The sequence below is a fragment of the Convolutriloba macropyga genome, chromosome 6 (genome assembly GCF_964194025.1).
Source record: "Convolutriloba macropyga chromosome 6, txConMacr16.3, whole genome shotgun sequence".
NCBI lineage: Eukaryota > Metazoa > Xenacoelomorpha > Acoela > Convolutidae > Convolutriloba > Convolutriloba macropyga.
The window spans coordinates 71,454,081-71,469,986 of record NC_134473.1 but is presented as its reverse complement, the minus strand read 5'-3'; the positions used below and the strand labels follow the sequence as shown (position 1 = coordinate 71,469,986).

The window sequence follows — 15,906 nt, the reverse complement described above, 5'->3', positions numbered from 1 at the left end:
AAAAGAGAAAAATCGTTGGAGATAATCGAAAAAAAGGATTATTTAACGGTTCTATATCCCTCAAAAGAGACAAAGTTGACTTGAGTATAAATAAAGCTGCTGGTGTTGCAATAATGTGAAGCAAAATATTTTTCACATCATTTTCTCCGTTTCATTTTCCAAGAAGGTTTTTTTAGCCCGATAAAAATTGAGCTTGAAATAGTGAATTGCAGTGACTCAAGGCTAAAGTTGAAGCGCTGATTGTGCAAGATGACATAACCTGTTCCTGAGGCAGAATCTATCAACAAATTCATTCATCAACACAATCAGTTATAAATTCGCAAATAAAATTCATCACCTGTTGTGTTTTCAAAAATATAACACTAAAATTAAACATTGTGTAATTGTGATATTTCTTTAGATAAATCTACATTGTGTAGTGTTTATCTGATACTTATCTGGATACTATCTTTGGGTTAATGTCTGGAAATGATGTCTGGCGCTAACTCGAATGAGCGCATCTAAAATGAGGTTCATACAGTGTATTTAACGTCTGGCAGAGTACCCCCTCCCCCAAAAAGGGACTTAATTTTTTCTTTATACCGCTGCGAAGATGATTCCATTATAAATTTCAACTGAACAGGCGATAAGACCAAAATTCGATTTCACAAAAATGAAGATTTCAGAAATTTATGACTTCCATTCTTGGTTCTAAAAAGACCCTTCAATGTCTGCTTCAATCATATTTGACAACGATTTGTCACTATATAGATAATAGACATATTTCAGAATTCAATGATATTCTGTCGGATAAGCAAGAATAAATATATTTTTTTTGTTTTTCAAGCTGAAATTGTCTTCTAAAAAACGAAACGTTCTGCTTAGCTGAAAGAGTGGAAGGAACTATTAAAAACTCAAAAAATATTAACTGAAATCTGATTTCGTTTTCTTATTTCCGCTTTTCCCTGGTGGAATAACAGAGGTGGAGACCTGGTTCCACCCTGCTCAGAGTCTGAGGTTGAGATACCTTCGATGGTGTAATAGAAATGAGTGGAGTCTGGATCCCAGAAAGAGATCGCAGGCGTCAGGGCAATTCCAGTGCCAGCCGGACCATTGGCCACTATGGCTGAGGTATCGTTCTCATTTGGAACTGGTTCCACGTCATCAACGTCCAGGATCTCAACGAAGAAGTCGTTTTGAGAGGTGCATTTGGTAGAATCCGCTTGTTGACAGACTCTGGACAACATTTACCCAGGTCAAAAATTTCTCCAGGAAATAATTTACAATTTCAGATAATGTCACCGCAAAGAACCCGGTGAATGCTGTGAAAGCTAAGCTATTTTTGTAAGAATTGCGGTTTTCGGCGTGCTCGAAAATTGATACACCTTCATAAGTTTCTTCAGCGCTTTCAGTCGGCGAATAGGCTCAGTATTTACCGCAGTTCTCACCTTTATAGCGGTTTTCCTGCTGATAACTGTTCACAGTGGACAATTCAACCCACACGCGAAAACTTAGAAAACATAAATTTCACGACATACTATTTTAGTATTTTGGAATTGCTATGTATGGTCTGATATGGACAGATGTGTACTGTAAAATGATTTAAATGTCAGATTTTTTAAATGCTTTCCTTGCTCTTCCTTCGAACACATTTTTGATGAACTCAAGATGATTCACTACACTTTACGCCTAAGAGGGGTCAGAGTAACTCAAGCAATAGGGACCTTTCATAAATAAACATCTCGCACTAAAATTAGGATATTGAATTTACTCTCAAATTCTATTACGTTAAGTAACTAGGGTCAAATTGACATATTTAAGAGGCGAGTATTTTCGATATGATTGAGTATATTTCGTTTGGCAATCTTAACACGTGTGAGGGAGCAATTCAAATAGGATTTTGCTCACGATTTTATCTTTCGGTAATTATTACCATTTAAGGGAACGGCAACGATTGCTCCCATATAAGAGGAAAGGAAAATCCGTGCCATTTGGGAATAAATTATTCATTTTTAAAGAGGAAATGAAAAGCCTTTTCGGTCCGAAATCTTTAAAAAAGCCAATTCAATTCAGTAATGCTTATTTGAGCAACTTTCATAAATTTTAGCACATCGAAACGACAGACTGGAGACATTTGGGACTGGAAATGGAGACTGGAAATGATTTGTGGAATTTACTAAAAAAAATTGGGATTAATGACTTTTTAGTCGCATTAAAAAGATTGAGATCGACCGTAACGTGTACATGTACGTTTACAGGACTTCAGGAAACAACCGAGCCACACAATGTGTTGTTATGTTTGACCCAAAACATTGTGAAATAACTCTAGGGTAAATTTTTAGAGAAAGTAAAATCAGTCTGGTCCTGAACTGATGCAGAAATTGAGGTGCTAACTTGACGGTGCAGAGATAAGAAGATGTTGTTTCGTAATCGAACAATTGAGAGCCATCAGTTGCAAGAACACATGCACGGGCATTCGCAGTCAGGGTAAATTTGGCAGTACATGCAGCTGGGCCCAAAGTGCAGGTCATTGTCACTCCTTCCGGATCATTGAAGATGAAGTTGGCCATCTGTGTCACTATTGCCAAAAAATTATTCATCAGTTTCTTTTTCCCCAGTGGATTATGATAATTTGTTATTATCTTTTTTTTAAAAAAAAACATTTTTTATAAAGTTATTATTCTGCATTTTAACTGTAGGAGCGAGACCCAATTAAACTACAAAATAGCTTTCAAACAAAAATTACTGCCATTTCCTAGCTCATCTTGGTTATAGCGTTGACACTAAATTAAGGAAAAGTTCGTTGCCTATAATTGTGGATGAAATTGTACTGGGGACTACTTTTTTGTGAAGTTTCATTTTCTTAATGGATGACAGGGTCAATTTCTCAGTTTTCCCGTGTTTCTGTAATTTTAATAACTTAAGCGTTGACACTGCTCAAACTGGAATTAACGGGTGCAATATTTTTTCTTTTCTCTCATTGGTTTTAAGAGATCTATGAGATGACTGTTTTAGTTCTCAGGTTTTAATAGTTCAAATATTTGGTGGTATTGAAACCCTGTATTAAAAAGCATTCTCAAAAAATCATTCTCATCATTCCAAAATTTCCAAACTCGAAAAAATGGTAAACGTCAGGTCTCTAAGAAGTCTCAAAACTTTCATAAGCAACTTTTAATTTAAAAACAACTTACCATAATTGATGATCAAAGAGTAAGTCAAAAAGGGCTTTCCTAGCTATTTGAACACGTTCGTACATATTTCTTTCAGTTTTATTCAGTTTTCAGATAATTTTTTCCAATTTTTGAACTTGAGCTGTGATCTTTGTTGATTTCAAAATCAATAGCAATGGCCAGAAAGTTTTCTAATTCTAAACATTTGTCAGAAATTCTATGGTCTGACTTCCTGGTTTCATGTTTCAAATTGATCTGCCCCGAATGTGAGGTTATGACACTATGCGTTTAAGCATACCGCCTTATAGACTGAAGCAATTTCACCTCTTACTGTTCGAAATCTGAATTTTATCTTGCAGCTGGGAACTTGCTAGCCTGGCTTTTTTTGTCAGTTCAATTTTTACCGAATGTTATATTTTTTGTGTACGCATATATTTGTCAGGCATCATTAGAAAACTATTGAAAAATTGAATCGAAACTGAAGATCTCTCAGGCCTCCATTTGTCGAGGATAATGTTGGCATAGGTTTAGTTTGAACATGCTTCCAATGTACAAATTGCAATCCCTGTTTCAAACAAACATTTCAAAATCTTCATTTTTTTACAAAAAAACAAACATCGAAATTTTGATTTAATATCTATATAGAGAAAACCATGGGCCTCGGTAATACGCCTCTGCAAATATTGTTCCGACCCCGCTTATCCACAGTTTTGACTTAATTGTCTTACAAATGAAGAGCTTAGAGATATACAAAAATATATGTTGGTGTACGAAAATTGTTACAAACACAAACTACTAAAAGAATCAAATAATATCATGCCACACTAGAACGATCTACCAATTTTCGACACTAAACCGAAAATGAGGTTGAAGTTTAAATCACAAGAAACTTGATGGGACTTCTTTTCAATGAGACGGTTGGGACTAGTTCTTGAATTTCACAACAGAAAAAAAAACCAAAAAAAGAGAAATAAATTCAAAAAATATTCCGAAAACTTTGAACTCAACTAAAATTAAAATAATGGAAGCCACTAGATATCAACTTACCTCATTGAATACGTTTTTAAAAAACTGCAAGAGAAAAGTGTGACAACTTTTAGCATATAAGGTACTCAGTGAAAACCTTAGGATATGTTAAACTGATTTTTCAACACCAATGGATCTCTCTGTATTGCGATAAATTGACTTCAGAATCATTCAACAATTCTGAATTGATAAACGAAAATAATTAAATGTTAAACATAACTTGTAGTATAAGTACTCTTAATACTAATAGCTTCCAATGGAAAACAAAAACCATAACCTATACCATCAACTTATACCTGGAAGCCCATAAGATCATGTTTTATTCAGAATAAATCTTATGACTACCAAAAGGACAACAAAAAGGCAAAGAACTAAAAATAGAAAATCGCGAGGAAAAAGTGTCGACGCCATTGAAACCATACACTATTTTCTGATGCTCAACTTAGTCTTGTCAACGCAAATGCGAGATTTCAATAATATTATAGGGTAACAAGACTTCGAAAAGGAAAAACAATTTTCAAAAATTATCCAAAAATCTCATAATAGTGTTAAAAATTGTAGCATAAAAGCCTTAAAATCAATGATTAGAAAACAGAACCGCTAATTAGACTGAATTTTGGATCAATTCTGAGCATAATGTTATTAGTGACACAGTCCTATAAGTTCCCAGAGTTGAATTGTGTGCATGCCAAGCATTAAGTAGGTTCACTTTAGCCTATTCAGAATGCCAGTTGCTTTTTCAATTAAGGAAGTCATGACATAGGACTAGAAGAATGCAATAAAAGCAGGCAAAACACAAGCGTTCAAGGAAAAATAGAAAAACATTGTATCGAAGCCATAAAAACGATGAGCTACGATTCCGTGAATACAAAATTATTGTTCATTGGGCCCCACTTGGGGGGGGGGGGGGCAATAAAATGGGGTTTTTCATTAGTAGATATGATGAGGTACTTTTCTCTAAATGACTCGAGAAAAACCTGAGAGTGAAAAAAATGAGTTTAAAAAAGTGCACTCCAATAGAAATCGTAGAGATCGAATGATTCATATCGTACTCTTAATTTTTTTAAATTTTGATTAAATTTTTTATGTTATTTTTAATTAAGATTTTGATACAAAAAATATATCAAATTCAGCACAAAGGACGCTAAAACAAAGTCATCACAACTAAATATGCAGAAAAATGCTTAAAATTACGGACAGTGTGATAAAAAACAACGAAAATCAGTTTTATGTTCAAAAAAGTCTAAAACTCAATACTTCGTCTGATCTGAAAAAAAAGGAATTCAAAATATTTTTTTAAATTTCAAATGCAACGTTTGAACAGCTTTCTAATGATACCAATCACGGTTTTCTTCTATGAATATATCGATCGGCCAAAATTAACTGAACAAAAAAGAAAAATCTTATGTAATGAGTGGGGAACAATTAACGTTTGCCCTCATACACATCAAAAAGTGGTAATTTGGCAAATTGGAACACTTTCTCTGCGAATCACAACCAATGTCAATCTTAATTTTTATCGATTGTGTGTGACTGTGTACCACAGAAAGAAAACTCAAAACTTGGAGCATTTCGCTTTTACAGAACAAAATCACGGCATTAGTCAGATAACAATACGAACGTGCAGTAGGATTGAAGGTTTATAAATTAATTGATCACACTAACAGGACCCAGTCTGCTCTTGTATGCTGATGATAGTCGGAGACTCCACCCACTCTGGGGGCTCGTTGAAGTCCGTCACCTGAACATTAATTCATAACATCAAACTGACGGTGTGTTGTATTGACCAAAAATGCACTTCTGGATTATGTATAGACAATTTAACTAGTACTGACTTAAAAAGAAAGACAATCTTATGCTTCAAAGCACGGACTCTTAAAACAACTTATGCTCAATGTAAAGTACAGTTTTTGAAAATGTCTATTTTGTCATTATTTTAAAATTATTTTTCCATTTATCTACATGTTTTTTGTAATTTTGATATCTAAATGATGGTGACGTCTTAACAAATAGACGTAACAAAATGTAGAAATTTCAACGAATGTGATGGGTTGCGAAATTTAAAACACTGTACCTTTATGCGTTCAATTAGCCTAAATTGGACAAAGCCTAATGCTAGATAATTATTTTCACCGCATCTGGCCATGCCTCGCGGGCCATGGCCATGCCTCAACGGCCCGTGGGACTAGATATGAATCTATCACAATCAAACGTGAGACCAGTTTGCCCAAAAAAAATTATAATTATTCTATTTCGGCTTATTGCGATTTCTGAACAATTTTACGTTAACACGCATATCCTATTTTAAAACATGGAGAATTTGTTGCGCTATCATCTAATCAGGAAACAACATTCCTATTGTCTATTGTGATTGGCCAGCAGTTAAATTTCTATATTTTGTTACGTCTGCCATTTTCACTAGCGCCCTAAATGATGTTTTGATGCGACAGTTAACATTTATGGTCAAATCTTCAAATATTCCCCTTTTTGAACTAAATAACTTTTAACAAACGTTAATAACTATTAATAACACCTTTTTCGGGCTGTGCAAATTTTTTCAACGAATTACAATTGTCGTCAGCCATCTTAGTAGACCTCAATTAAACTCAATAACAAGTTTGCAAAACTATTCAAAGCCAATCATATCAATTTTGCAAGAGATGCTTTTCTACGTAATATCAACAACAGATTTTAAAATTAGAAAATTGTTGATATCTCCTAAACGTAATACTATCATCTAAATGTATGCGATCAATTTTTTTACATAAAATTTTTTAAAATATACAACCTCAACTGAAAAGAGAACTTGTGATCAAAGTTTGTCTAAAATGTATGTTGTTTAAAGCAGCAGAAATGATTTTCAGCCTTTGAAGTTTTTCTAAAAGATAGCAATTTACGCTAAAATAACATTAAAATACATGTTCACGTAGAAAAGTAATTTTAAAAATTTATTGTTGCATAATATTCTAAGCCACAATAATTTCATTTGCTTCTTTAATTACAGAATGAATTGATGAAAGTTCCTCTATTTTCCCGCAGAATGAATGATTTCAGTCAACCGTCTTCGACGTTTCAAGCCGTTCTGCCAAAATTGAAGACGTTGCTCGATTTTTCCCTTTATTTTTTTCATTAAAGACTGTCCAATTTTTCAAAAATGTCCCTTCCAAATAATAGGCTGTGAAATATGCTGCTAAGATAACTATGTTTCAACAGTTTTTTCCGATAAATTTTTCTCAACTTGAACGTTCGTTATTACAAATTTGCTTAATAAAAAAGTCGCCGGAGTTTGCGAGCAGCCATTTCCGTAGTTCTCAATTTTTAGCAGACTGCTTTTAGTGTCCTTTCTGAAAGTCAGAAACTCAGAGTCAAAAATCAAGAAATTTAACAATCCGTGAGTTCCATTACTTTAATTATTTTTTATTGCAAACTTTTGTTATTCAAAGTTCTTTTAATTACACAATATTCAGGCTTGAAATTTCATCAAGTTGAAACTATGCGTATTGTTTGCAGATCTAGAGACCATTTGGTTGTTAGATACATTTTTGGTGTTCAGAAAAGCAGATGGTAAGGAACTAGAAGAGAATCTAAACAGCTAAGCAAAATCTGAATGTTCTCCAAAATATTATTTATAAAAAATCCAAATTCATCAGCTGAAGAGCTTTCAACCGTGTTTAAATGGTCTTCTAACAGTAGTATTAGAAATTCTACGGAAAATTTTTCAATTTTTTTGCGACAATGAATGGAATACGGTTTTTGTTTACTATTTTTGAGCCCATTTCTTTTCATTTTTGTTTTTTCTTCAGATCTGCTCTCAGTTTCTAATTTTCCAAACAGAAGACGTTTATAGATTGGATGTGTTTTTAACATTAGTTTAATACAAAAAATTTGATCATTTTCTTTAGTACAAATTAGAACTACTGTACTTATTCTTAAAACAAGGTTAAAAAAGTTGATAAAAAATCGTTTTGCTACTCCATATTCCATGAGTTATTTATTTTTATTCCTATTTTTGAGGACCATAATTTTTCGAAGAGACAAGTTTTATGAGTTTATTTTATTAACAAAATATCGGCACTCATAGACAAATACTGAAACCTGAGCATTCAAATATCAGCTCTTTTGTAGTTTCAATTTGTAGTACTAGATTTTTGCGTTGAGTCTTTGTTGATATATTTTGTTTCAATCAATTTTGTTTTTTCAGTTGTTTAATTCATTGATTTTTAGTCATTAGTTCTCCAGACGGTTGAAAGAGTTTTTGAACAGACATAGAAATGGCAGAGAAGTGGCGAATGAGTACAAATATATGCAATTAAGCTAATGTTAGTTAACTAATTCTTGTTTATTTAGGTAAGTTGTATTGACATGGAATTATATCATGATTTTATTCCATATCATTACAATTTGCAACACAGGCTGTTTCATTGCATTTTGTGCTATAAAGTCTTCTGAAGAGGCGTCTGTTTAATAAAAAAATGTCGGATTGAGAGAGTTTAATAGGAAAAAACATTTTGTGTGGTTAAAAGTCGCAGTGAAAATATGAAGGTTCCGCCTTTTCGTTTCTATTTATTAGAAAAAACTTTTATTCCATTTTATTCTTCAATTTTGCATTAATTTTCTCTCCTGCTGACATTCCGTCCAAAATTCTTGGCCGCCTTTCTAAAAGTCAAGATAATTCTCCTTAAACCTCAAGTTTTCTCGTTGTTGCCCTTTTTACATCATTTCACATTAATTAAATCAGTGATAAACAGTAATTATAGTCTGTCCCATAAAGTTGAAATAAGCGAACGTTCGAAAAACGCCAAAAACGTGCAATTGAGTATCAATGTGGTCATTTCAATGTCAATGTTTTTTTCCATTAAGCCTTCATTCATCAATTTTTTCTGCATGTTTTAAAGTTGAACTTTGACCTTTGAATTCTATTCTGTGGCTTTTGAAACGTTCGCTTATTTCAACTTTATGGGACACGCTATAAATTCTTACATCAACAGTGAACTCGACGAATTGGTCCGCTGCCCTAGCAACCTCCAATCCGTAAATGACAGCGATGTTCACTTTGAACGATTTCTTCTCATTGATCTCAAAATCCAGCAACTCTGGACATGAAACGTACAAGGTGCCATCATCCAATATCCCAAATGGGTTTTCACCCACGGCAGGATTCAAAATCTGGACTTTGGGTAGTTGTGCAGTGCAGTTGACTCCTCCCGCGCAAACGTTAATGTCAGTGCCTCCGGCTGCTATCTGGAAACCGACTGCGGCACTCTCAATCACACTGAAGGGGGCGTTGGATACACTTATGGATCCATCAGTGAAGCCTTAACAAAATATTAAACTTAGTTAACAAAATTAGGATTCAATTGATAGTAAAGTATTTACGGATATCAATTATTTTTTGCGTATTTTAACATTGAGCACCTGTTACATTTCATGTCAATTAGGGATATTCATGACCTTCCGGGAGAGGGGAGGGGGTGTTCCTGGATGAAAGTATAGTTGCTACAGGAATGGTAAATTAAAATGCCTCCAAAAAAGAACATTAAACTTTAACGTTATCTGAACGATTGTCCCTTAGTGACCCATGCAATACGTTTCACTATTACAAGAAATTTTGGGTTTTTCCCATTATAGCCTCCCCCCCCCCCCCCCCCCCAGCTTAGTAGTCCTATAACGTATACCTCCCGTCGTATAAGGTATACCATGATAATTACACACTTTAATGAGGGGGCTATGATGGCAAAGAACCGAAAATTTTGCCAAAGTTTGCAGCCGCGACAGGTGCAATAAGCTACATGAGATAACTTACCGTTGAATAGGGCTATGATCAAGACGACCGGGGGAAAGAGAACTCTCCGATGTCGTTTGAACGACACCATTTGAAAAACCAATTTTACTATTCAAATTTTTACTGGTAACAATAGATGCAGATTCAATTTGTAACAAACTCTTTAAAAAACGATATTGAATGTTTTCTAACCGACTGCGTTCTTCAAAGTCTATTAAAACGTGATATGATTGTGTATTGTATTGTAGAGCACTGGCATTAAGTGGACAGTTTGCAGTATAGCTCGAGCCAATTGTATATATGACGTCAAACGAACTATTCATGAATGTGAACGAGCAAGCAATAAAGAAAAACATTCAAAAACAATATTCAAAAAAAGTGTAATGAGCGAAGAAGAAGGTACCATAAATTATATTTCGAATTAGATAAAATAGAAACATTCTGTTCACTTTGCACAAGAACAAGAAGTTCTTCGTGTCTTTTGCGTTTGTTGAACTCAATCACTAGCCAACCAGGTCAGTAGTAAGGTGTCTTACTCGGCACGAAATGGGGGGGGGGCATTTGGGTGTTACTGGGTTTGCAAGGGGGGCACAAAAATGTTTTTTCAATTTTTTTGTAACTTTTTGGCGTTTTGGCGAGCCAAAAGCCCAAAAAACAAAAAACTACAAAAATCAAAAAAAAAATTGTGTCCCTCCCGTTGCAAGCCCAGAACACCCAAATGTCCTCACCCCATTGCATGCCCAGCAAGACACATTTTTTAGCCTATTTTGACAATTTTTTGACTTTTTTCGGTGTAAATGGTTTGTTTTGGACGTTGGTTGGGAAGGAGCACTGCTCTTTGAGTGGTTGTCATCTTGTCATCAACCCTGATGAGTACCAGAATGAAAAAATGGAAAAAATCAAGAATTTTGAATTTTTAGAATTGCATGAAATGCATTTTGCGCCGGGTTCAAGGTCTCACAGATGATTTTTTGTTGACCAAGTCTCACCTGAAATTTTTTTGGAAATCAAAAATTGTGAAGGTTTAAAATTGCGTGAAGTGCTTTCTGCAGCGGGTTTCAAGTCCAAAAGATAACAATTTGTGGACCTCATCTTACCTGATGAAACCCGTCATCGGAGAAAAGCTTGGAAAAAATTGGGGAAAATGCAAATATTTTGGAGTAGTCCAAACATTAATGTTGTTTTTTCCTCAGTATATAAAAATTATATCAATCATATCTTAAAATTTGGTAATCAATCACGTCTTACTAACTAGTTGAGAAGAAAAATGTTGTGTGTATGCTGCATTGTTTATGTCTCTTGCCATCAGTTAATCTGCTCCAAATCTTCGTTTCAAAATTTAATTGATCAAGCATAAGAACAAAATATAGTAATTAGTAAGGAGGTGAGTGGTTGCTGTTCTTGTTGCTGGAACTATCTGAGTCACCAATCTACTTTTAGAATTAACTGTATACTATGACAAAATACTATAGTCATTACCGAAAGTCATCCCACCAATTACTTTGACTAAATACTGTAGTCAGTGCCAAAAGTCGTTCCACATGTCGTATTTTTAGTATTCGTTTGTGATTGGACAACCGATCGACCAACAGTGTCAAGGAATTTTTTCTGAACAAGTTTACATGTCCAACTTTCTGCAGTGCGTGGTGTTGAAACTGTAGTTTAAAACAGTGCTTGGGAAGCATTACAGTAGATACAAAAAAATTGTTTGAATTTCAGTTAGAGTTTGGTTTGTAAACAAACTATGTCAGTGGTTAAGGGTTGTTTCTTCTTCGATTTTTCCAACGATATTATCAGTAGAGAAAAACGTCATGCAGCTGCTTGTGTAAAAACTTACGACTCGACTGGAGCATAAGTAATGGTAAAACTTTTCAAAAAGGATAACTTCCGTTGTTCAATCCTAGACAATAAAAACAATTGCAATGACAAAAAATTGGTTGCAAGATCAACCAGAGAACTACACTATCTTTAGCTGAGTTTGAACCATTAACTCATCGCTACAATACGCTCAGAAAATAAAGAAAAATCTATGAAAAAGAACGGAATAAGACAACGGGAACAAAATGACGATATCATCTTGCTTTCTCGTCGGATAGGTATAGAAATAAATCAACTCAGATTGTTTATCGATAAACGAAGAAAGAGGAGAAAAGTCGTGAGAGCGACACGGTATTAGTAATGCTTGAGGCTATGTGTGAACAAACACCTGAGTTCTTTCGACAGTTGGAACAAAAATTCACTAATTTATCTGCAGCACTGAGCGAATATTTGATACCAAAGAAATCAACAACAGTTTTCCTGTCATTTGCATCAGAATAACAACTTTGTAGAAAAAAAGAACAACATTACCATGCAGTTGCAGCTTTGGGTCAAAAAACAGAGACCAAAAAAGTTACTTCAAAAAATTTACTTCACAACCCTATCCAGTTCCTTGCCAATACACATGCTTCAAAATTCTACTGCACAAACCACAATCTGTCAACGTCACTGTTCAGGCAGAAATTTTTGAGAATTTGGAGCCAGCAGTCGTTTATAATCACCAACATCAGCGAGATTTTTATGGCTCTAAACGAAAGCTTTCAATTGTTTTGAAACTGTAGCCTATGAAAAAGAATCTTCATGTCCAAACCGATTTCCAGCCAACTTGTAGTTTTAACCGTTTTTTATGTATTTGTCAAATCTTTTGCAGAACTTTAAAAAACTATTGATATTATGGCTCCTTGAAATTTGATAATGATAGTGTAAAAATGAACTTTCATTTCGAGTTGAAATTTTTTAAAAATTTTTCAATAAATGTCCGAACTATCTAACTTCAGAGGAGAAATTGCAAATTATTTATAAAAACCAATAATGAAAAAAACTAATTAAAAAATTTGCTTTACATCATATGCTTAGCAAACCGTATACACTACTTGAATCATCATCATTCATGTAGTGTATATTCGGATAGCTATATCATACGGATAGCTACATATATGAAAAAAATATGAGCAATAAAAATACAAAAGGGTACAAAAAATTTTGAGTTTAGTTTCTGAATTGGCTTTAAGCTGAGGAATTGAACTACTTCTTCTTCCAAGTACAACTGCAGCAGCCGAAGGTATACAAAGTGGTAGCAATATAGCGCTTGTCCAAGTGGATCAGCAAAAATTCCTGTTTTTTATGATTACAAACCAGTATCGAGTGAATACCCGATGATGTTGATTTTGAGAAATTAACCCCAGCAAAACAATTGTCTGATAGTCTTGGCAAATTATGAGCTTTAAAAACTCCGCAAAGCTTTGCTTCAGATGAAAACTTTTGATTAATAGGTTACTTATCTAAAAATTATTCATCAATTGGATATGTCATAACCAATTTTTTTGTAACTTTTTGTTGAGAGTTGGCGTAAGAATTTGAATTACGTGTGAAATCGTGTGAAGCCTCCTGTGTTGAAGTAAGGCCGCAGTCCAAAAGAAAGTGATTTGAATAATCCGATAGTGGAATGCCATGACCACATTCATCAAGAAAATCTAGAACTTCAAGCTTGTTGAAGTGGACACGTTGATCTCAGGTTGTTGAAATAGGTGTTCCAATAGTGACAAGTAGTCCATTTCAATAAATCGCCATGGCACTCAAACAGAACTTCTTGCAATGGAAATGGTTCGTTCTGTTAGTTCCTAAATATGATTGATTTGTTGACGTTGCACTAATCATTCCTCGAGGAGGTTCTTTGGAGAAGATGTTTTATTGGAGAAGATGTTTTTACTGAGGATGTCAGCAATCGCAAAAAAAATCTTGGCAACAACTCCGTGCATCGATAGTCTTAAGTGTTCCAAGCAAATTTTGTTATACCGCCGACAACACTTGATCAGCTGTGGTCCTTTTGCGCACTTAAAGGTTTTCTTCAACAATTTTTACTCTGTAAGGTTTATAAGATTCAGATATAACGGTAAAATTGTTGGGAGACCTTCTCAAGCCGATGCATAGGGTAACACCACTTAAAAGATGTTTGTCACTGGTCAATACATCACTGGCCAGTTTTTCAAAAAGAAAACATTCCAGAGAGTCAGAAACTAAAGCTTTTCGTAGAGCAACATCAGTAGCTCTATTGTCAGCGCCATCAGTTTTAGCCGGTTCATCTTCATAATAATAGCATTGACAAAAACCAAGTGTTCTTGGCTGTTCCTCCCGATCAAAACTCTGTTTATATGAAAGCCTTTTGTGCATGAATGCAGTTTGTGTTTGACAATTTAACACCATTTGCTGAGCCTGTACATTCTGAAAACAAAGAGTGCAGAGCGTTATTGCTAAAATACGGCAAATATGTTTTTGCCTCATAAGTGCCAGTTCTCAAATCAGCGTCATTGGTTCTCGAGAATTTGCATTCGAATTCAGGTAAAAACTTTTGCAAATCAATAAAGTTGTTCATGTCGCCAACAACTTCGAATTCCAGCATTGGACCATCTGGTGAATATGATGAAGCGCTTTTTGTAAAAGCATTGTCAAATTTGACAACGAGATGCTGCTTGTAAAACAATTCTAAATTTTTGTGTTTTGCTTTTGCTGACATTAATTTAGCATTCATTTTTTACTGTGGAAAAAAATCTGACCAACTTCTCAGTAACGGTTGTTTACTGTGAATGGTTTTTTGGGATTTGACAGGACTGCTCCTTTTCTTAATTTATGAACATTGCCACCACGAATGCCTCCAATTCATGCACGTGAGCCACCAACTTGTTTCTTTACGTTTTGCGAACAGTTGATATGAGTGCTGCTTTAGGACTCTTCTTTTTGGCGACAACGTCAACAATCTCTGGTACTGACTCTAACAAGTTTTCTTTTCCAATCCTTTTAGCAACAGGTCGCAAAGACCTTTTACCTATCGGTATGGTCGCCCTACCAACTCTCGATGCTAGAGCACCAAATCCACTAGTTTAGACTATCGTTGACAATAGTGTCCTGCAAAGTATGGTGAAAATGATTGTTCTTGATAGTATGCTTTTATTTAAATAATTTTTAATATTTAAATAATTTTAATATTTAAATGCTTTTATTTAAATAACTTGAATATTTTTTTATAAGTTAACAATAATTTTTCAGGTTTACGTAAATGGGACTAATTTGCCGGATTTGGTTCTCAACTGAACCTCAATACACTGAAATTTGTTTGACAAATTTTCTATACTTTAAAATGCTAAAACCTATTCTATTCGTTGGTTCAACTTCGCAAAGGCTACCTTTTTTAGGCGTTGCCTTGAATTAATGAAATGAATCAGCGGAGTTTTTGTGCCTCCAATGTGCTGATACGCAATTATAATTTTGCATACAATTATCAATTGTTTTCCTGCAAGCTGATCGAAAGTATAATCGGCGACAAATGATTTTGCTTCTCCATCACCGATTTCCAAATTGTCAAACAAATCTATAGTTTTATAGCCAAGATGTGTGCCTGACAGATCTTATATTCCTCCAAAGCTCAGAATTCTTGATGTTACTTTGTCAGGAAAAAAATTCCTTCATTTTTTCACCAAAGAACAACACCAAAACGCTTGTGATTTTATTGAACTGACGACTGACTTTAGTTAGATCTGTCGCTGTTTTGATGTCTTTTATCAGGTGTTTCAAGTTCTCATAGTTTTCAGCATTCATTAGGACTGTCTCTCTTTTGTATGGTTTTGAGACAACACCAGATGGAATATTGCTCTGATAGTTTCAGTTACCCTCAGAGGATTAATTTGATTCGAGTGCTATTATCCTAGTTGATTCTGGATGAGAACATGATTTCGATCAAAGCTACACTCCAATCACCTTCCAGACTAATTTCTTTATTAAAAATTTGGTCAATTTATTCTCTGGAAAGAAGCTCAAGGAAGCTGATGAAACTAAATGTATTGCGAACTCATTTATGCTTTTTTAACGCTTTGCTATTGCCAGCCAACTTCACTAACTCCAACTGATTGAACTTAT

The 15,906-nt window shown here is 34.4% G+C and overlaps 2 protein-coding genes across 2 annotated transcripts in view; one reads left to right on the top strand and one right to left on the bottom strand.

The window, feature by feature from the left end:
- Positions 1-10,155, bottom strand: part of LOC142341396 (protocadherin Fat 4-like) — a 180,395-nt gene extending 170,240 nt beyond the window's left edge. Inside the window, 5 exon segments of the mRNA XM_075392323.1 lie at positions 1,007-1,215; positions 2,374-2,557; positions 5,841-5,916; positions 9,156-9,490; positions 9,979-10,155. Coding sequence (XP_075248438.1) covers positions 1,007-1,215; positions 2,374-2,557; positions 5,841-5,916; positions 9,156-9,490; positions 9,979-10,048 — 874 coding nt within the window. The 5' untranslated portion in view covers positions 10,049-10,155.
- Positions 1-15,906, top strand: part of LOC142340586 (glutathione synthetase-like) — a 494,803-nt gene that overhangs the window by 53,721 nt on the left and 425,176 nt on the right. The window lies entirely within an intron of this gene.